At 40.6% G+C, this 22,081-nt stretch overlaps 1 protein-coding gene across 4 annotated transcripts in view; it reads right to left on the reverse strand.

Moving 5' to 3' along the window:
- Nucleotides 1-22,081, reverse strand: part of ANKFN1 (ankyrin repeat and fibronectin type III domain containing 1) — a 127,990-nt gene that overhangs the window by 51,201 nt on the left and 54,708 nt on the right. For 2 of the 4 annotated variants that reach the window (XM_027654518.1, XM_027654519.1), the window contains 4 exons: nt 15,282-15,417; nt 11,920-12,121; nt 4,950-5,160; nt 332-526 (listed from right to left, as the gene is read on the reverse strand). In XM_027654518.1, the coding sequence (XP_027510319.1) occupies nt 332-526; nt 4,950-5,160; nt 11,920-12,105 (592 nt within the window). In that variant the 5' untranslated portion in view covers nt 12,106-12,121; nt 15,282-15,417. Of the gene's footprint in view, nt 1-268; nt 527-4,949; nt 5,161-11,919; nt 12,122-15,281; nt 15,418-15,567; nt 15,695-22,081 lie in introns of those variants that run through there. The other 2 variants (XM_027654520.1, XM_027654521.1) reach the window with 2 other exon arrangements.

Genomic DNA, 22,081 nt, shown 5'->3' on the forward strand with positions numbered 1-22,081 from the left:
GGGGGGGGGTCAGTCAGTGAGAGCACCTTTGGAAGGGTCAGTGAGAGCACCTTTGGAAGGGTCAGTCAGTGAGAGCATCTTTGGGAGGGTCAGTCAGTGAAAGCACCTTTGGGGGGTCAGTCAGTGAAAGCACCTTTTGGAGGGTCAGTCAGTGAGAGCACCTTTGGAGGGTCAGTCAATGAAGCACCTTTGGGGGGTCAGTCAGTGAGAACACCTTTGGAGGGTCAGTCAATGAAGCACCTTTGGGGGGGTCAGTCAGTGAGAGCACCTTTGCAGGATGTTCTCAGCTGTAGGGTTTAGGTGGAGAATTTTGGCCCCCTCCCTCACTCACGGGCGTGTTCGTAGCCGGCCTTCATGCGCTGGTACAGCCTGGACCTCCACTCCCAGGCCTTCAGCTGCTTCTCCCTCTCCGAGGTGTCGGTGCCCAGCCCTTCACTCCCCACCTGTGCAGACAGTTCAGTCACTCTCTGCTGGGCCTCCTGGACCAACGTGCTCAGATGCACCGACCTGCTTTCCATGTCAACAACTGCCAAGAAAAGGGGGAGAAAAAAAGAGTGTTTTCTTCGTGGCGACAAAATTGTGCAAAGCACATATAAGGTCAAATCCTTGAACGCTCTGCCTTCCAGTAGTTATCTTGTCATCAAGTGGATTAGAGCCAATTTATACCACTTAAAGATCTGGCCCCTTAAGTGGGATTAGCAACATGAATAAATTTAGCACATTTTTTTTCTGCTGGTATTTCTCATATGCTTAAAAATGTCTTAATTAGACTGAAATTGCATATGTGTTTTAACTTGGTGGGGTATGAAAACCAAACTAAAGTAATAACCTCTCTCTCTCCAACCCCTGCTTTGCCATAATATCATAAGCTTTCACAAAATAAAAAAAAAAAAGAAGATTGTACTGGTTATAGACACATACAATATACAAACCTCTACAAGCAGAGAGCTAATTGACAAAATTAAGAATGAGAGTTTTGTGCCTGAGGGCCACGGCTGGTAGAGAATGGATCCCTTTCCAGGTTTTTGTTGTGCCAGTTTTGCCCAGGTAATACCTAATTAGTCCTCTGAACAGGCAGTGAGCAGCTTGAGACACGAAGATTTTTTTTCTCCAGTGCTCAGGGTAATTTTAAATTAATGTTTAGCAGTTCAGATTGCCTGTATGAACTGCTGTGGGCTACATAAAGGTGAAAATGAAGATCACATAGGTTACAAAATAAAATAGGATTGATTTTATCCCAAGTCCACAAGACTGCCCTAAACCAGATTGTAAAACCTCCCTGATTATACAGTGAAGTGTGGTGAATCAAGTCATATTTTCAGAGTCGCTCTTTGCCTAAAATTGTTCAAACAATTTGCAGTTTGGAAAATAGGACTTGTAACATTGTTTAATCTCAAAAGAAATGCAAGTACTGATCAGATATTAATATGCAGGAAATTGTGTACAGGAGAAGAAATGCTGAAATCACGGGAAGTAATTGGTGTCTGGTGGTTTTGCAGAAGAGCTCTGAGATAGTCTTAATTTAAAAGGCCTCTGTTTACCAAAACCAGTGCCCTACCACATGCAGCTTCTCTTAGAAGTGGTGGGGGCTTGCTATGTAGGGACAGCTCTTGTTTCCCCAAGGATTTCACAGGAACAGCAGGAATCTTGCACAGGCTGCATTGAGCACTCACACAAGCCAGACATTTCTGAAAACATCAAATTGTACCAGATAAAGCACCGAGGCTCTGACAGGTTTTTGACATCAAAACACCACAGGAGCAAATATGTCTGTAGATATGAATGTGCTATTTCCAAACTGGGATCATATGGGACAAATCAGATTGGAAAAGACCTCCTCTAGTCCAACCATCTTGTTCAAAATAGGCTCAGCCAAGAGGTCGGACCAAGTTGCTGAAGGCATTATCCAGTCTGGTCCTGAAAACTTTCCAGGATGGATGAAGGCTTTACATCAACTCTGGGGAACCTGTTCTGGTGCTTCCCTGTCCTTACGGTGAAAAGAGTGTTTGTTTTCTCCAATCTGAACTTCTTATTTTAACTTTTCCCTCTGTCTCTCATAATTGACAGTCAAAGTTTAGCAGAGTCTGAGAATAACCCTATGGACTGCTGTGAAAACTGCCCTGGGATCTCTAAAGCCACAGGAGGAGAGCAAAGAATTACTGACACCTCTGACATCCAAAGGGCTGTTTTTGAGGAATGTTTGTCTCTAAGATTTTGCTTTCAGAAGCTGGCTTGCAGCCATCCTTCTTAAGTTGGATCATTCTTCATATGGACATCAGGGACATATGGGCAGGCTCCCTGGAATCTGCTGCTATCCTCAGAACTGCTGGTTTACTGGGAGGCCAAAGGTGATAGGATTTCCTGGATCCATGCCTACAATAAGTGTGCAACACATCTGACAGCACAACAGGACTGGGGAAGGAGATTTTATGTGCCAGAACTTCAGGTGATTGAGAATTGGCACTGGCTCAAGTTCTCACCAAGGATCTGGCTCTATCTGTTTAATCAAGATTCACATTCACATTTGTCAGGTCTTGGAAACGTGTCCAATCAGTCAGTGGGAATTTTAATCTTATTTTTTATTTGGGTTCACATGAACAAGCCAAACCATGAGTACATGATGAATAAGAGTAACTGGAAAGGTAACACAGTGGACTTTGCCTCCTCCCCAGCTAAATTAGTGTTTTAAATGCTGTACTCTCTGACTTCAGTGACTTTGTGTTTAAAAGATGTTGGGTTCCTGTTAAGATTTGTACAATCTGAGATCCATGTGGAGATGAAGATCACAGTTTTACTTCCTATTGCTTTATCTGCTGCTGTTCCTGTTCCAGGCAGAAATCCAGAGGATACAGATGGAAGTTATCTGTCCTCCAGATCCTCTTTTCTACAGCATTAGGTTTGGGGCTATAATGAGATTTCAGCTGGATCACTACACCTAATATAGTGGCAGAGCAAGAGTTTTCTCCATAGGAAGCACTTGGAATGGGGAATTCCTCTATTTTGCAGCCTCCCAGCTCTGTGCATCTGTCCTGTACAGTTCTAATCAGATCAAGAGATGCTTGTGTGCGGTCCCAAAATTGGGTGAGTCAGGATTTTACCCTCCCATTGAGCTCAACTGCCCACCACAGAGAAATGGAAATGCTCCTGCTGGGTGCTGGGTCATGTTCTTGCAGCCCTGAGATGAGACAAACAGAACAGATTTCATTTGAACAGGGTTGGTTAAGTACAGAAAGCAGATACAAAGTGACTGGGATCAGTTCCACAAGAATGAAGCCACGTACTAAGGTGCTGTGACCCCTTGTTTTGAGGGCTGAAAATAACTTTGTGCATTTTGCTCTCAAGTAGCAACTGCAAACCCTTCAGGTAAGAAACCCAAACCAAACAATCGTTTGCTTTTTATTGAGAATGCTTCATCCATTATTTCAATCAGAAAAACTAAAAATCAAGATAAGTGAAGTGGAAATTTGGTGGGTATATTTTGAAATGGAAATGAGGTGGTTATATATTCATATTCTCTGTGTTCATAGGCATGTTTGCATTAATTACAGGAAATGAATACTAATTTATGATTGCCCCTGCTCGCCATCAGACTGCATTTATTTACAGATGAGGTCAATGAAAAATTAGTTTAGTCTTTTTTACTGCTGTTTAGAACACTCAAGACTGTGTTTTCCTCTAGATTTGTCATGGTTAATGAATGTTGCTTCAGCAGTCAATCATGTACTCTAAATGCTGTCACACTTTTTTTTAAAGCCTCAGTCATGAACCATGACAGAAAAATAAACAAATAAATATAAAACTAAAAAACTCTTTTCACTGAGCAGCTACACTATGCAAAAATCTCCAGGGAAGGTTAAAGGAGGCCAGAATAAATGATAATATAAGTGCTGTGGATATAGAAAAGCAATAAAGGTGTACCAACACTGAGGGTCTGGCAAAAAAACTCAACATGCACATGCACACACACTCTGCAGTGAAAAAACTGGCAATGTTAGTAGCCTCAAGGTGCAATTTCCTGGAGCACTGAGATTGACATGCCAGCACTAAATGTTGTTAATTTAACTAACTTCAAATTAATGGCAGAGTCTGCAGTGGCCGAACCCCTCAAACACAGTCTCATTATAGCCTTGCTGGGAATGTCCTAAATATAGGCATTGACAGTTTAAAACAAATTCTCATACATCGGGGTATTTTTAGACCCAAGTAAGGCGTCAGAGTTTGTGTCATGGTATAGGGTTGATTAATTGGGTTGGTAAGTCACCCTCCAACCCGCAAATTGGGCATAAAAGGGCCCACGAAGGAATACAAAGAAGTTTTATAAGTACAATATGTAGTTATGAGCAATATCGGTATTCCAGTGAAGTGAGAAGGTTTGCTTTGTGTTTAGGTTTTCTCTGGTTCAGTAGAACTTTGAGAGTCTCATTTAAGTGGGATTTTAGGCCATTTGAAGATGAGGAGTGAGGATTCTTTGGGTAATGGAAATGATAGATTTCAACACAACTGGTCTCCTGAAGGCAGCACAGCCAAAATCAAAAGCATAATCAAAATAAACCAAAGTCTAGACAACTCATCGTCCTTTCATTTTTGATAACAAACTCTTCATTTCAGGCCATGATCTTTGAGTCACTCAGTCCCTGTTTCTGTACTTTTAAAGATTTTTTTCTCAGTGTTGGTATTAACTCAGCTGGCCAGTGTTAATCACATTAGAAGCTCAACCTGATTCATCACTTGGTGTATCTGAGATAGAGAACAAAAATATCTCCTGAGCACGCATTCAACAAGCAGATATTGCTGTAAACATCCCCCAGAACTGTGGTACTGTGCTGGTATAATCATCTTTATCATAAAACCAGGCAATTTTGGTGTGTCATGTTATTACTTTCCCCAAACCACAGCAAACTTGATCTCTTACAGCCAATTATCTAAGTCAATTTGTGTTCTTTACTTACAGTGTGGGCTTTCCTTTGCCCCAACGTGCAGAAGGGTCTTAGCAATAGGGACATTATTTGTCAAAATGGCAATATCCAGAGGAGTTAGTCCCTCACTGTTTGGTGTGTTCAGGTCCAGTTCCTCCAGTGTGTATTGATAAAGAAGAATCTGAACAGCATCCAGATCCTGCTGTTCCACGGCCTCAAACATTGCTTCATTGCACTGGAAATTCTGTGTAGCAATGAAAACAGAAATTCAGTAAAAGTTTTCAACTGTTAGTGCCTTAAAAATAAATGGAGAAGATTTGTATTTTGTGAGATTGCTATAAAATATTGCTCCTCCAGCCCCAACTTAGGTTCAGCTAGAAGAATGGCAATTGTTTGCTGCAGAATTGGGCTTGGCCTGCTTGACCTTGCTTCAGGTCTATGGGAAGATTCAAGTGAGTTTCAAACCCATATGACGCAAACCTATGCTTGTTTAGACATCTGTCCTGTAATCAAATTATATGAGCAACATCATATGTTTTCAGCGTGAAAACAAGATTTCATGTGAAATGGTTTTGGCAGAGTCTTGGACTACTGAGTTTTCAAACTCAAAATTTAAAGTAAAAATCTACAAACTCAGGTGATCAAAATCTGAATCAAACAAGCTATTCTGGAGGAAAACCTTCCCAGTTCCAGTGTGAGCCAGCAATAGGTATTGACCATTTTACCACCTCAATCATTTATAGGTGTTTGTATTATTGTGTTTAAGTTGTAACCAGAAGAAGCTTTGAAATACCTAAAAGGATGTAGAAATGAGACTGAAAAAATTGACTGCCCCTCAAGCAGGGAACCACTGAACCTTTTCCTTAGCAACATCAAGGAGATAAAAGAATGGTGTAACACAAAGGCACCTGTTGTTCCTTAATTGAGCTGGGGAGAAGCAGGTGCAGGAGAGTAGCATGGCCTGCAGGTTTCTGTTATGAGAACATCCTTCTGGAGCTACAGTAATGACATGTTATTTGCCAAGATTCTTTACATTCTCTCCCAGTGTCCCATTGCCATAATTAGCCAATAGGGTTTTTTCCCCTCTTTGGAATGAATTAGTAGGAGCAAGAGGCCCAGCCAGGCAAGGAGGGCTCAGCATGCAGAGGAACTGAGATCTCTGTAGGTGTGTTGTGCTCGTGGGCAGAGCTAAAGAAATGCAAGGATCAGAGAGCAACTCATCCAGATACATGATGTGAACCAGCTCCCTGTGTCCTGAAACCACATGGAGGGACCACAGAGAAAATCCTTATCACAGAATGCATTCTTTATTTTATAAAATAAATATTAAATAGAAACCATCTTCTAGTGTGATTAGAAATTAACATTTCAACCACATCAAAACTTCGTTTTCTTTTTTGAATTGATGTAGTTTTGTTTGGCAGATCCCTGTCTGAGTTTTGCTCTCAGTGAAATAACACCTTCTGAAAGAGCACTGACCTGCTGGAACATCTTTTGTCTCCTAAAATTCATGGGCTAATGGTTTGCAAGCAGTTCTGGGAACTAGAGTCCACAGCTACACCCTGGAATTTGATAGTTCTAGAGCGTTTTTTTTCAGTTGTGCTTGAAGTTAAAAGTGTCTTCAGAAGTTCCCAGACCTGAGAGAGATCTGGTCAACTCTTTGGCATATGAAGTGCCACACTCAGAAATTGCAAAGATCACGTTATCTAAAAGTTTAATATGGACCCCACCTGTGCAGGATATTGGGGATCAGCAGAACAGGAGGACAGACATACATTAAATGACCTTTACCCAAAATTGCCAGTGTAGAGAAATGAGATTCCCATGTTAAATGGCTGTCTAAGGATGAGAGGAACTGTGCAGTAATAAAGCAATTCTGGGACAGTAGTGCTGACTTGGGAATGTCCCTTTTAGACACTGAAATACAAAACAGCTCATGCTGGAGAAATATTTTTTCCGTAGATTTCCACACAGAATAAAAAGATACTGCCTAAAACATCAGTGCTAATCCTGGGGCTTTGTCAAATTCTTGGGGTTGAGATTCTTCTCTGCATTGTAAGATTCTGATTTAATTTTATTATCAAATATTTAGGCCACATTTCAGTGTTAGGTTTAAGATAAAAACCTCAGGAAAAGGGGGAGTTGAATGGTGAGCAGCTCGATTTATCATTCTTTATTCACTCCTCTGTTCAAGAAAAAAAATTATCTCTGAGGACATGCACTGTCATTAGTGAGAGCACATGTCCAGAAAATGTTAGCAAAGAAGACAGCACGTATCTCTTTTATTATAAAGCGAAACTTAGAAAATGACAGAACTTTTTACTGCAATGCAGCAATATTTCTTTGCCTTCCAGTAGCTCCACACATCTGATGTCTTGCTTATATAACATCTTAAAATCTTGATATCAGAGACCTTCCTCTTATTCTGGTGTTTTGCCCCTACTCTGAAACATGAAGTGATCTGGCTAGAGGTTAAAAGAATTTTAAGTAATTTTAATTTTAATTAAAAATTATTTTAATCAATGGTATGATTCTGATACTTGCTGTATATCATCAGCTCCTACTACTGATATTGGAAGTTCTTCTCTACTGTTGTTTATGGAAATACAGGATAATTTTGCTTCAGAATCATTTGCATTTTGATCCAATCAGAAAACCAGCAAAATCATATTACTCTTGTAACTGATCCCAGCAAGGAAAATCTACTTTATTTAGCAGTAAATTAATCAAGAGCTTATTAAAAAGAGAATTTGTTGAAGGAAACTAAATTACTACATTAGTCTGCATTTCTTTTAGTTAAGTTCATTTTTGGAAACCATCTGAGAGCAGAGCAAAAAGATAAAGCTGGTGATATTACTGAGTGACAGGGAAGTAGTTATTTCTCTGTTCACATTTTCCTTTCTGTGGCAATGGGTACACACATGGTTTTCCCTTTTTTTTTTTTTTTTTTAAACCAGAATAGTAATTCTCTTTTAATTGGCTTTACATATGTGCACAAAAGTTAAATGAGTTAACATTTGTGGAGTGCTACCCTAAGTGCTCAATACCATTATTTGGCTTTAATTCCAACTTTGTGTGAAACTCAGAAAATCTTGTGCTACATCTCAGGAGTTTCTTGCATTATATAAAACAAAAATTCCCTGCTACATAATAAAAAAATAAGAGATGGTTAATTTTGGTATTACAGCTGACATTAACCCAAATTATGGCTTGCAAAGGCATTTGGTCCTTTTCAAATATATATACACCCACTTTAACAACAGATATTACCTATCTGACTGATTATTGTAGAATTATTTTTAAAATTTTGATTTAAATTGGGGTGGGGTTTTTTTTATTCAGTTATCAAGATCTAGACCTGCCTAGATGCCTTTCAAAATGCATCTTTGGATTTTTGCTTGCCAAGTGAAATACTTGAAGTATTTGTGAAATTTTGGCCCTAAGTAAGTTGCTGAACAGAATCTAAGCACGTGTTTAAGTTAATTTGTCATAAACACTCTTGCCAACTAACCTGTTGGCAAGACTGCTTCACCAAAAGAGAAGAAAATAAAAGCAAATTTCTGTTTCTTCATTTCATTAGAAATCTGATTGAAAAAGCTGCCCTGATTTAAATGAGAAGCAGAGCATGAGTATTATAAGCTACTTTATCCAGTTCAAACAATTATGAGACCAAATTGCAAATATCAGCTTTTCCAAATGAACAATTCAGACACAAGCAATAGGCTGAAATATGCTGGCAAGTCTTGTGACTCCAAAGAGTGTAAAAGCTTGGGAACTGTGAGATGGCCTTTCTAGCCCCCCTGTGTGCACCCCTCACGCTCAGAGCAGTGCACATCTGACCATGGGGGAGCTTTTTCACTCAAAAACATTCTGGAGAGGCAGCAAAATATCTGCTACATCTTCAGCCCTGCCAGGGAAGTGCCCCATTTGGAAGTTTGCATCCGCCAAGTCCAGAAAAATACTCTACACACCTGACCAACTCTTCCCCAGCTATTTGCTTTCACACAGAAAACAGAAATGTATTTGAAGATTCTATGGTTTTCTGCAAAAAGCTGATCATATTCTATGTAAAAGGCTCTCCATTGTCGCAGTGTTTTTCAGAGTTCTGCAGTCCAAGGATAAGAAATCCAAACAGGGGTAAGGGGCAATATCTTCAGACCCAAGTGCTCAATTTTAGTCCAGCTGGTATTGTCACAAATACCAACAAAAGCCTTCTGATTTCTGCCTCCATTTACATTTACTGGATAGCTTTCTTCTGCTCTGAAAGGACAAAACCACTGAATTCAAAGAGAAACTGAATCACATTTACAAGTGATTGGGAGAAATTTAGGAGCAGTTTTTACATTGCTTTTTCCTTGACTCAGCCCTGCAGCCTCTAATCATTAGCTGGACAGCTGTGCTATGTGATTAATTTATTTAGGTGTTACTCTGATGCACAAATGTATATACTGAAAAGAACTACAGTATTGCTTTGCAGTAAGTAATAACCATGTTCCAGTAAGTGATTCAGTGCCAGAGTGTTTAGAAATGCAATCTTATGTAGCTTAATTAAAATGAAGTGCCCCTTTCAAGCTATTTGCTCTAGGTTTGACTGAAAAAGTCCACTATGTGCTACTGGAGTTGGAAAAAGTGGTAAAGTAGTTTCTGCAAAGACTTGTTTTGATAAACATGAGTTCAAGAATAAAGCTATTTTGGGACATTGCTATGTCTGCAGCAAGACAACAATTTACTGAATGGAAAGTGTTGCACAGCAAGAGAGAGTGGAAAGAAAACTCTTCACTAGCCAAAGTTGAAAGAAAACAAATTCTAACAAATGTTGTTCACTAGTCTGGAGACATGATTTTACTCATCGACTTTGCTCTGGGGCACAGAAACTCAGTGATCAGAAAATACATCAGTCAGCAACTTGACCTGGAATATTTCCACCCCTCGATATTTATTTCTATAGAAAACTGGGAAAACAACAAGCAGGATGGATAGAATGGGATCCCAAACCTCTTGAGTTGAGTGGGAATGTGTTCACTGAGTGTTGTGGACACCAGCTCAGCCCCCGGACTGGCAGGACCTACAGGTACCTCTGCTTGCTGTGGGTCAGCAGTGATAAAGGCTGTGACACCCCCAGGACAGTGGTTTGGGCTGGGGAAACAAAGTGAGCACAAGTAAGTCTGTATCCCATTAAACACCACCCACCTCACCAGGTGAGATCGAGTGTCACAGCTAGGACTGACTGAAAGGCACTCCCAGCACGTGACGGATCTGGAGCGAGGAGGGACAGAAGTGAGACTGTGAGTAGTTGGCTTGGTTGGCAGAGGACTCAACCCTCAGCAGCAGTGCCCTGCTCCTCAGTCTTCTGGCTGGGCTCATTGGCAATTTCTCTTCTCATTAGTTAAGTATGACAGAAGATCCCATATTTGAAGGAATATGTAATTTGAAGTGTGTATTTGGAGAAACACTGGTCAGAAGATATGCTGACAGACTGGCATTCATTCAGTCTGCATGTCACTCTGCTCTGGCACGGTCCCCAGCTCTACTTTATCCTCCTTTTTCACTCACTTAGTCACACTTAAGCTTGCAATTAAAAAAAAAAAAGGCAGGAAAAGATAGTGGCTAAAAAAATTCATCTAAAGAATCTTTTCCCACAGTTCATACTTTGAGACCCCAATTCAAATCATCCCTACCAACTGAAAAGCATCTGGAAACCCATGGCCTCAAAAGCACAGCTGTTGGCTCCCATGCAAAGGCTGCTTTCCAGCTCTCAAGCCCTGTTTGAGTTTCAGGCTTCTCCTGTAAAACAAGAATCTATTGGCTCAGGCAGAGCTGAGGGAAGCAGTGACCATCCCCTGCTTCCTTCAGGTCCTGGTCTTTCTTCACAGGAGACAGACAACAGTCTCCATGGGTCCTCTAACTTCAAGAAAGGCAGGATCCTAGGGGATAGCATCTGCCACTTGATTTTAAAATAATTTTCAATTCCTGCATTGATTCATACAATTTGTCTCATACATAACAAAGATTCGTGAGTGTTAAAGGAGTCTAGAGTGGGCTTTTTCCTTCTGACAATTTTTGTTGTCTGGCCCAGACACACTCAGAGTTTACCCCTGCATTGTGTTGAGCATCTGCTCTAGTGCAGCACAGAAGTGGTTCCAAGAGGCGTCTGCTGGTGCATTCACAGACACTCCATTAGTCACTGCTCTTCAGAAGAGGAGAGGAGCTCTCTCCTTCAAAATAATTCAGAGGAGAAGTTGAAGGATGTTCTTCCTACTTATGGAAAAGGGGAATTTATTTTGTTTTGGCAATATCAACAGCAGGTTCATCTTCCTCCAGCAAAAAGTTCTGCTGTGCACTGAACTTCCATTGTGGTGTTATTTCAGGGACACAGGCCATTCTTCAAAATTTGTGCACTGGCAGAAACAGGAGCCCTTGTGAGGGTTAAGTCCAGCATGTGCTGTGCAGTGCTGGCAGCAGAGTGCTTGGCTGTGATTTGGATGGGGTACTCAGGCCAGACTGCTCCATGTGTGATCTCCTTATTCCGTGGTCTTACCTAGTGACCATCACCACAGTCTCTGAACAACCTTGCATTTATCTGTCAGATCTGCAAGTTCTACTTGCTGTGTTGTTTGGAAAAATGGGAACTTCTATCTAAGCCACCTTCAGTTTTCTCAAAATACTTTTTTATTCATTTCTTGTAAGAGAAGCAGTTGCACGTATAGATTTAATTCACATTTGGTCACATTAGTGCCAAGTTAAAACCTTACTCCTAAAATAAAGCATCATCACTTGCATAAGGCAGCCTGTCTTTAGCCTTCAAGAAGGGCAGACTTTTATTTTCAAATAAAAGTCTCACAAATGACTTACAAAGACTCCCCAAGGGTAAGGCTGTGAGGAACACACAGCGCTGGTCAGGGAACAAAAGCCAGATGATGAAAACTGCGCAGATTAAAAGCAAACTGATTGAGGAGATTAATAGGACAGTAAATTGGCAAGTTGATAGAGATCAAGTAATTACCATGGAGGTCTTACGGAGGCTGAGGCGGTCGGAGCGCGCTCGGAAATAGGCCTCGTCGAAGGACGTGTGGCTGCCCTTCAGCTTCTCCGACAGGTTCCGATAGAGCCGCTTGGCAGCATTGGGAGAGGAGGGCATGCTGTGCTTCTTGGTCTGCAGGAGACTCAGGTTGTGCATTTGCTGGGTCATCTTCAGCTGGAAGTTTCTAGAAGAGAAGCAGTAGCTGTTTAACGAGGTTTTGCTGCACCGTTGGTCGGGACAGGCTCACCACAAGACTGCTGGGGCTGAGATCTCACCCACAGTCTATGAACAATTAGAACCCACTTTTTTGGGCTTTTCCAATGGCAAATTGCTCTTTATAGAATATGTACGGGGAGGGGAACCAAGGATGGCAAAAATAAAACAGACCACTTCAAAATTATTCACTAATTTGTCTAAGAAGGGGTTTCAATTAGTGAGGAAAAAAGCCTTTTGACAGAGTGAACTCTGGTGTGCAGGCGTCAGAAAAAATGACACCCAAATTAATCATTGCTGTTTACAGTTTCATACTGAGTGGTTTCTTCCTCAGTTAGTGGACAGGCACTGGTTTTGTCTCTATATTATATCACTTCATCCTGCTCTGTGTTTGTCCTGTTCATTCAGACCACAAGTCCTTCCAAGAGGGACTACTGCCTCTGACTGCCTACCCTGATGAGATTTCCATATTATCTCATAATTAAACAATACTTTCTATGTTCTATGATTGCAGTAATTTTTCCATATGAGGAAAAGTTGAATTAATATTTAACTCTGGAAGTACCTTTTGTGGGAATAATTTTGCCTAAGAATCAGATTTGACCCAATTTCAAGCATAGGAAACTATCCCCTCGAAGTCAATGGTGACAAAAATGCACCATTTCTTCACATTTCCTTCTTTCCTGTCTACATCTTTCTTTCTCACTTGTGCACTGTAGTGAGCAGACATCCTGAGCACAAAAGTATCTGATTCTGTGTAATCTCACATATTCTCCACACACACAGGCTATTGAAGGGAGACGAGGTCTCTGAATGAGGAGAGACAGAGTCAACACAATTGTCATATGTGATGAGAGGACTTTGCTAAATTAGAACAACACCGTGTGCAATCAGAAGGGAATTATGTGAGCTGCATCCCTGAAACTAATGTGCAAGTGTGGATATGATGAGAAACAAGCTCTCTGAGACTCAATACTGCAAAGATTTTAGACTGATTTTCTCTGAGCTTATGGAATAAAATGATTACCCGCCTTCCACTTTTCTATGTTATTAATATTTTAAAGAAACTCAGCAATTTATCAAATTTAATAATGTAATTCTCAGTTACTTAGAGTAACACATCCAGTTTCTATTTTTATATAGTGCTACAAACTATCCCACATAAATTTCTCCTCTTAACATCTGTTTTCAAGAATTTCTCCCTACCAAGAGTGGAGTGTGGGTCGAGACAGTCCCAAATTGTGGATAAAAATAGGCCAATAATTGCCATAGGCATGTTTGCAAAGGAAGTTTCAATTTCCCAAAACCATTTGATTTCAAGAGTACAGTCATTGAATACCAAATACCACACAGTCAGTAGTAAACTCAGGAGAGACAGAACAGTTTGCATTCACTGTGCAAACCTAAACACCCTCAAAACTGTCCATGTTACACGTGGAAGCTTTGTCAGTAGATGGCCAGAGCAGACCCCCAAGCCTGAAACACATGGAAGAAGATAATGGAATCACTTATAATCTCATCAAAGTTTCTATTAAGTCTAGAGCAGGTGAGTCTGCACCTTAAAAATTGCAGATATTCACCAATAAAATGGGTGGCACCTTTGCTCTCCACACAGAATTGGGGCATCACAAATGACTTGAAACACAGAAATGTTTCCCGTATACTCACCATCAATATCCTGGACTAGTGAAGGGAATAAACACAGAACAATAAAGCAATAGCTGGAATAACATAATGCAAATGAACTGCATTTTTTCACCACTGTACTGAAACAGTAAGATGCAAAATGCTGCTGCACATTATCATACTGAGCATGTTTTCTAGTCACATACAAGGTATGAAGTAAGAAAGGTAAGTTGCATATTCTGGAAAACTTTCTGGAAATGTGGTCTTATTATGCTGCAGAAACAACTCCCAGGAGAGCAATGTGAATGAGATAGGACAAAATCATGGGTAAAAACATAATAAGAAATAAGGAAACAAACAGCTTGATTTACATGATTCTGTCTTGGTAAACAGAGGAGGGGTTTTGGATGTTGTCATTTTGTTTTTATAGACATAAAGTATTTCATGAGAGCAGTTTTAGGGTCCATTTAAAGTTACTAATTTTGGATTTTTTTTCAACCTAATCCTTGCCTCAACAATCAGGTGAAGTCCTGAAATGTGCATTGGCTTCACTAAAATAACAAATCCCCCAGCTGAAATGCACTTAGCCTCAGGATAAATCATTGTCACAATGTAAATTGTTACAGCACATCAAAGACTAATTTAGAAACAGGAGATGTCCACAACTGATCCATTTGATTTTTCACCTATGGAAGCCTCTGCACAAAGCTGACACAGGTCAGGATGAAATAAAGACATTTCCTTATGGTTTGGAGATGTGTGATCCAACTTGCACTCCCACAGCAAGTGGGGAACTGCAGCAAACAGCACAGCCCAAGGTTTCTCAGTAAAAGGCAGAACTAGATAGAAAGACAACAGCAGCTCCCCTTGTAACTGCTCATAACTAACAGCAGTTTGCATTTCCAAGAATTAAACCCCACAAAAGTCTTAGGGCAGCTCTCTGGGGAAACAGTTACTGCACAACCCTGGGAACACCCACCAGCCCAGTCTGGTTTGTGTGACTGTCACCCTGCCTGTACCAAACCAGGCACCGAGGGCTCCCCACACACATTTCGTGCTGCACATCCTGTAGCTCAGTCTCAGTGATCGGATTTCTACTTGCCCTTCTAAGCACTAAAGTAATCGTTTTATTGCCCCAAATCAGGATGCTTTAAAATTCAAATTCAAATACAAATGAATATGAAATAGTTGCCCTTATAAAAGCTTTTTTTTTTTAATTGCCAAATACTGACTTAATGTTCACATTCTTTAAAAAAATATTACAGAGAGAGAAAAACAACCAAACCTAAATTATAGCTCACTCTCTGTTTTCTGTGGCACGTAAATGCAAAACTGTACAGACAGGTGCACTGGTAGGGCACAGCATAGCTGTAAAAGCATTAACTTCACATTTTAGGAAAACACAACAGCTGAGAAACCACTCCACACTGTATGTTTATGAAATCATCTTATAGTTGAAACTAATAATGAGGAATATATGCATTAAAGAGTTAAATTTGACTTACCAGCTTAGGCTATCCAAGGCAAAAACGTGACCAAGTTGCTGGTAATTGTCCACTGTCTTCCTTCAATGGATCACATTAGCTTTGCTGTCTCTGCTGGCTCAGCCTCTGGGCAGAATGAGTAAACCTCTTCCTTATACTGCATGAATGATCAGATATGGAAAAGCTTATTACTAGTAATTACACAAGTCCAAGACTGCTGATAAAATCTCAGAGCAAAACAGTATTGAAAGCAAATAGTGTTGTATCACAGGTAAAATGTTTGGTGCCTTAACTGTACTCGAGTTACCTGTGCAGCTACAGGAGTGACTGATATGGGAAGCTCTTGTTTCCATGTCAAAGATGCCATGGGTCCTGTGTGCTTTTAGCTTGTTGTAGCCTCCAAAACTGATCAGCAGCACAGCGTGCAAGGAGAAAAAAGAATTACTGCCAGAGTAAACCAAACTGCCATTGTAATTAATTTGCCATGAAATATGAGCAAAAAGACATTAATGCAGCCATCTTCAAGCAGTTGGCTTTGTGTTAAAACAATCAAAAGGGGAAGAAAAAAAAATCACAGTGCAGTAATGCTTGTTGCATGTGATGTATTGTTTCTTCTTTCTTGAAGCACGCTGCCACTACAGCTGTCTGCAATCATAGCAACAAAAGCAGCAACCAGAGCCATAGCTGTGGGACATCTGCAGGATCACTGGAAAGCTCCCAGCCTGAGCAGGTTATACTTAAAAAAAAGATTGTTAAATGAATAAGAAAAACAAACCCTACTGAAACAGATCCTGTAATGTCTGCATTAGCAGCTTCCAAAATAGTAGAATGGTGGTATTTCAAAATCTAATTTATTTTTTTTTTATTACAGGGCAAAAAATGCAAATGCAGGATCCGACGGAAACCCACAAAAATGTTGCTAAGTCAAATATGGAATAGCTGTACTTAGAATTCTAAAAATAGTGTAGGTGATAATCAAAGAGAAACAGCAATCTAGAAAATTGTTATCCTTCTGGACAGCCCACTGGGTTAAATTCGTGTAACCAGAACACTCCTGTGTGACATCTGGCAATAGAAAAGAATGAAAACACACTAATTCCTGGGTCTGTCATAGCCAATGATCAATAATATCTACACAAAAGGTATTTTTTATTGTTTTTAAAGGGATATCAGAGCTAGAGTTACAGCCTGCTGAAAAAATTTCCTTGGTTTTATTCAGACATGATGCTTGATCTTTTGGAAAATGTTGGAAACCTCCCAAAATCTGGTGATCAGCCTGATTCTCCCACCTTTCAGGACTCAGTTAAGGATGCTGTGCCCCCTACCAAATAGCAGCCTTTTGCCCAAGTAGCTGAACCTAAAAGGTAGTCCCAGGCCTGATGTTTATATGTAATGGAACTTGAACTTAGGCTATATTTTTAAATCAATCCTTCTTTGAGGGTTTTTCTATATGCACATGTGCATCCATATACACATGTGTGTGTTAACATGCACACGGATGTATCTCAAGGACATAACAAGAATATCAAATGCAATTACTCACGTGTTTTACTGCAGCAGAGAATTGCAAAGTGCTGTGACAACATACTATGAACAACATTCCTTCCCCTCTACTGTGAAAATCACAGTGTATAGGGTTCCCTCTTTTGTTCTGCCCCTCCTAAGGATCATCAGTCAGAAGGCAGCAGGACAGCTGACTGAGGTCACTGCTCCTTGCCAACAGGAGGAAATTGGAAATCTTTTAAAAACCACCAAATACCTCTCTAACACTGAGATACTATCTGGAAAAAAAGCATGCTGAAAATCTGAGAGGTTTACATCAGTTCAAATTAAATGGAAGCCTAAAAAATCCATTTTAAGTGCTGTGCTAAATAGGGATGATTCTTCTGAGTCCAAATCCCTGGTTAAGGTTTTTTTGGTCTGTATGGACCCCACCTATGGAGCTCACTTGGGAAGGAATTCTCAATTTCTACTTGCTTTCAGGGATAAATCTTAAGTGAGTTTACTGAAACTAGTCTATTCTGGACCATTTTCTAGAAGTTTCTCACTGTGGGTCAATACTCCTCCTTCTCTCCTTTGCTTTCTCCCTTCAGACTGGTGCAAAGTAGCCCTTGTACAGTTGCCATTTCAATTTTGATAATGCTTAGTACTTCTCTATTGCTACCTAAGCAATATTTGGTACAATAGCAAAAGTCAGGAGGTTTTCTTGCCCAAGCTAGTTCTGTGAAAGACAACTAGAATTTTTTTAATATAACCCCCCCCCCATATTTATGATCTCCCTGACCTATGAATGTAAGTTCATTATTAAGCTGTTCAAAAGCCAGAAGACACAAAAGAGCACTCAGCAAGGTAAGAGGAGTAATAATAAACTCATCAAATCATAAAATCATGAAACTGATTATTAAAAATTATTAATGCACGTGTGTAAGTGGGTGCAAGAGGCACTTACATCTAGTTGTGGAAATGGAGAAGAGTAAAAGACCTTCAGAAAACAAACACCTGGGTTTCTGATAAACACAGGGAAGCAGATCTGTTAGTCTGATCTTGTACTGAAATTTGTTTGTTCTCAAGCCTTTGATGCTCCCATGAGATGACTTGGAGATGTCAGCCATTTATTACTGCACTTGCTGATAGTCCACACTTATTAGTCAAACAGAGTATTTTGGTGGCTGTACTCACGCTGCTGAACTTACTGAGATTTTCATTCCATGACTGATGACTCTAAAAGTTCACTACCTGCAGTGCACACCGTGAGCTCATTCCACAAGTTGTGTTGTTATTACTATTGCTAGAGCCCCACATTTTTGTGAAGATGTTTGTTTAATGGGACATTTCATTCAGAGAGGCCACCCAAGTTGGCTGATTCACCGACACTGTCACCAAAACGTTCCCCCTCTGTTGATCTCAGCTTTATACCCCACAGATATTTTTGTTGTTGTATTGGCCGTCAGCTCCATTTAGCAAATGCTGTTTGTTTCTTCACTGGGACGTTTCTGGGATGAGGGAGGCGAGGGATGAGGAGCTCTCAGCGCTGCTCCGTGTCCCAGGTTTTCGCGTCCTCCATCGATAGGTGGCAGCGTTCGCCCAGTTCTCCAAAATCCTGGAGTGGTCCCTGGAGCAGCGGCCACACAGGGACCGCCTTGTCCCCAGCACACGATGTCCTACTCTTCCTTGCAGATGGCATCCCACGTCCTCCATCCCCAGAAACATTCCCATGTTTTATATCGCATAGACTGAGTTTGGGAAAAACATTTGGTAGACCAGTAGTCTGGAAACCGGGTGGGAAGTTTGGAGCAAAGAATCTCACGTGGAGCCTGACTTTTCTTCCAAATCAGTCCATAAGAAAGCTCTCATCATCATAAGAGACAAAGCTGTATTTTAGGCTCATAATCCCCCTCAAAGAACAAATATTGCTCAATTGTCAGATCTGATATCAGGCAATGGAGCCAGGCAGATTGGATACCTGGGAATGGGTATCCCCTCTCCCAAAGTAGCATGGTCAGGATAACTCTGTCTGGCATTTGTACGCTCTCTCATTTTGAAAATCCATGACTAGAAAGGTGGATAAAGTGATTCTGTTCCTTGAAACAAAATATTGGGATGTTTTTTCATTACAGTCAAAAGTATTCAGTGGGAAAGGTAAAATAAAAACAAAACTCCCCAAAGCCTATAAAAGTATAACGTTCTTTGCCCCCCCCCTCATTATTTCTTGCAAGCATTTATACATATAAGGTACTGCAGTAAATTCCAACTCTGGTTTTGGCAATTCCTGCCTCTCTGGCTCCTTGTTTACCTATCATTTTTCACACATACCCCTTTGCCAATTTGTTAATTCTCTGTCCTATTCCCTGATTTCTTGTGTTTCCTCAAGGACATTGATCTGAGTCTTACCGTTTCACTAGTTCCTTTAGGCAGTGTTCTTGATCCAAATCCACAGCAAATAACCTATTATCCACAGAGACACAGCAGTATTCAGTGTGCTCGCAAAAAAAAAGACAAATATTTCCCAGTTCATCAGTCACAGACGTGATCAAACTCAAGAAATTCTGAAATTGTAAGTGAAGAAAAAAAAAATTGTGTTTGGACTAAGTTTAGAAAATTTCCCAATGAAATAATTTTCCTGAGTGTTTTGAAATATTTGAGATGCCCGCGATGCAAAGTGACCAAATGGAACTGGGCTTGGCAGCCCTGGCTCCTCCAGGCTCCCTGCTGGATCCAGGGCTCCCAACCTGTGCTCCTCTCAGCACAACCTGGATTTCAGCACACCCAGGCTCTGCTGCAGGGCTGAGGGTGGCAGATGCAGCAGCACCTTGTGCTCACAGGCTCCCACTTGCACAGGAAGGGCTGTGGAGATCAGGAGTTCTCCAGCTTTGGGGCAGCCTGGAGGGCAGCGGTGCCTCGGAGCTGTGGGCTTGCTGCTTGTACCTCTGAGCCTGGTTTTAGATGAACTAGCAAAAAACCAGGGCTGTTGGCTCAGAATTCTTTAAAGATGGCATGGTTTCTTGTACAGTCACAATGTCTTCCCCCCTCTAGCCCCCCCCAGTCTTTTTAATTGGAAAATTCCTGAACATAATAATTCCTGGCTGCAGTGGAATAGAATCAGGCCTGGAGTGTCTGAGCTACAAAACACTACTTAGTCATTTGGGATCATTTGGAGTGTATGTTAAGGCAGACAGAAATACCTTGGTAGAAGAAGTCCACCACCTTCCCGTTTGAACCAAAGAATCAAAGAGCAGCTGCTGTTCCCTTAGGGATCCACATACCAACCAAGAGATGTGCACCAACCTTGCTTGATGGGAACACTGCCCTACTTCAGAACCAACATAGAGCAGAACACTCTTTGCTGACGGTTCCTGCAATTGTTCTCCAGATTGGGAAAACCCCCTAAATTTGTGCAAACACATCTATCTTCAGAAAGCATGTCAAAGTACATAAGACCACTGGACATACCCGAAGATATTCATTCCCCAAGATCCTTATCCTCCATAAGATAATTTGCTCATCAGAAACAAATTACTCAGCTGAACATCACAGAAATAATGAAGTTGTCAGCAACAGCAGCACAACTGTGATGTTTTGTCAGCCTCCTGTTGATTATGCTATCTAGTCAGATGCTCCAGATAGAGATAATTTATGCCATGTATTGTTTGGCCATGACTACTCCCAGCTGCACTACATTTAATTCAAGTTACAGCAGAATATATTACAAACAGAAATTAAGAGGCTTTTCACAGCTGGCAATTTCTAGATTAGGGAAGAATGAAGAAAAACCAGAATTTACCAATGTTGAGCATGGAACAAAGCTGAACAGAGGCAGACATACAATTCCAGAGAAGCACTTTTTTTTAAAGATACATTTTTAGGGTTGTGACAGTCATTAAAAAAACCAAAAAGAACATATAAATATAGAGATAGGTGTCATTGCAATTTTTGTGTGATTGCAGCAATTAGCAGTGTACTTACTAATATAAGACCTATTTCTAAAGATTGATCTCCCTTTTCTTCAAAACTTGTTGTATAAGAGCATCTGTTATAAAGCTCTACACAAGTGTCATCATTTTTCATACTGAATAAAGAGACAACTTTGATAACAAAAGAACAACTTCCTACTGTTCTGTGAACACCAAGCACTGTTTGTTTCATTAATCGGATACTCCTTAAAGAGCACCTTGTTTGCCCTGATAAAAGCAGAGATCTGTTTGCAAGCAATGATTTCTCTTTAACAAATCAAAATCAGGCATTTAAAAAGAAACACAAAAAGCCAACCAACAAACAAACAAAAATGCAAACCAAACCAAAAAACACTCAAAGAAGGTACCATTGCAGGAAAACTTTGCTGCTGAGGACAAGGAGTAGGAAGAGATGGGCTGTTTTCAAAGGCTAACATTTACCTGGGGAGAATAATTTGTCCAGATCCTGATGGAGACAGATTATTCTAGATAACAACAATTCCAAACCAGAGCCTATTTGTCTGCATTAGCAGAGGAAGAACCAAAGGAGATCTGTCTCACTGGAGCAGCTTTTGTGAATAGCCCCGTAGGCCATCTCTGTTCCAGAGGAGCATCAAGATTCTGGCTGTGAGAGTTTTCCACAGGCTGGAATTCATACTGCAATCGTTTGGTCTGATGTGGCTGTTCATTTACATTTGAGTTAAAATGAAAATAACTCTGAGGAATTCCAAACCAGCGTCTCACAGGAGCGATACAAAAACCTAAACAGAATAGAAGCAATTGCTGTGAAGCAATTCCAGATTTTCCAATGCCATTCTGTTTCACATGGAGTTCAAGAGCACATTTAAACCTTCATTTGTTACAGAGCATTTATGAGAGCTTTCAAATCACGAAGATCCAAGGTTTACTGCAGAGGCAATGTACAGGGACACAACAAATTTTGTTAAAAGCTTTTTGTATTTTACAGAGACAAGGACATATCATTGTGTGTACTTTTCAAGGGGCACACCAAAATCAGTGGCAAAACTCAAAATATGGGATTGTTCTTTCCTCAAGTGCAACATTTCAATAAAAGTGAAATTAAAATGCAGGAGATGCAACCAAATCTTTCCTGTGTAGAACAGAAAAGATCTGTAACATACTTTGCCAAAAATCATTACTTTTTTATTGCAGTGGAGGCTTTTACAATACGAAGCAGCGAGAACAGCAGCTCATGAAAATATCTTCTCATCACTTTCCTTAAGCTCTAAAACTGATGAATCTGTTCCCTTTCAATTAGTCATGTCAGTAAGCAATAAACCCCAGTGCTCAGCCTCCCTGTGTTCCGAGTCCTCCCCACCACCATAAAGGAGATCAGAATAGGAAGGGATC

Source organism: Corapipo altera, unplaced genomic scaffold, assembly GCF_003945725.1.
Source record: "Corapipo altera isolate COAL_440 unplaced genomic scaffold, ASM394572v1 343, whole genome shotgun sequence".
Lineage (NCBI taxonomy): Eukaryota > Metazoa > Chordata > Aves > Passeriformes > Pipridae > Corapipo > Corapipo altera.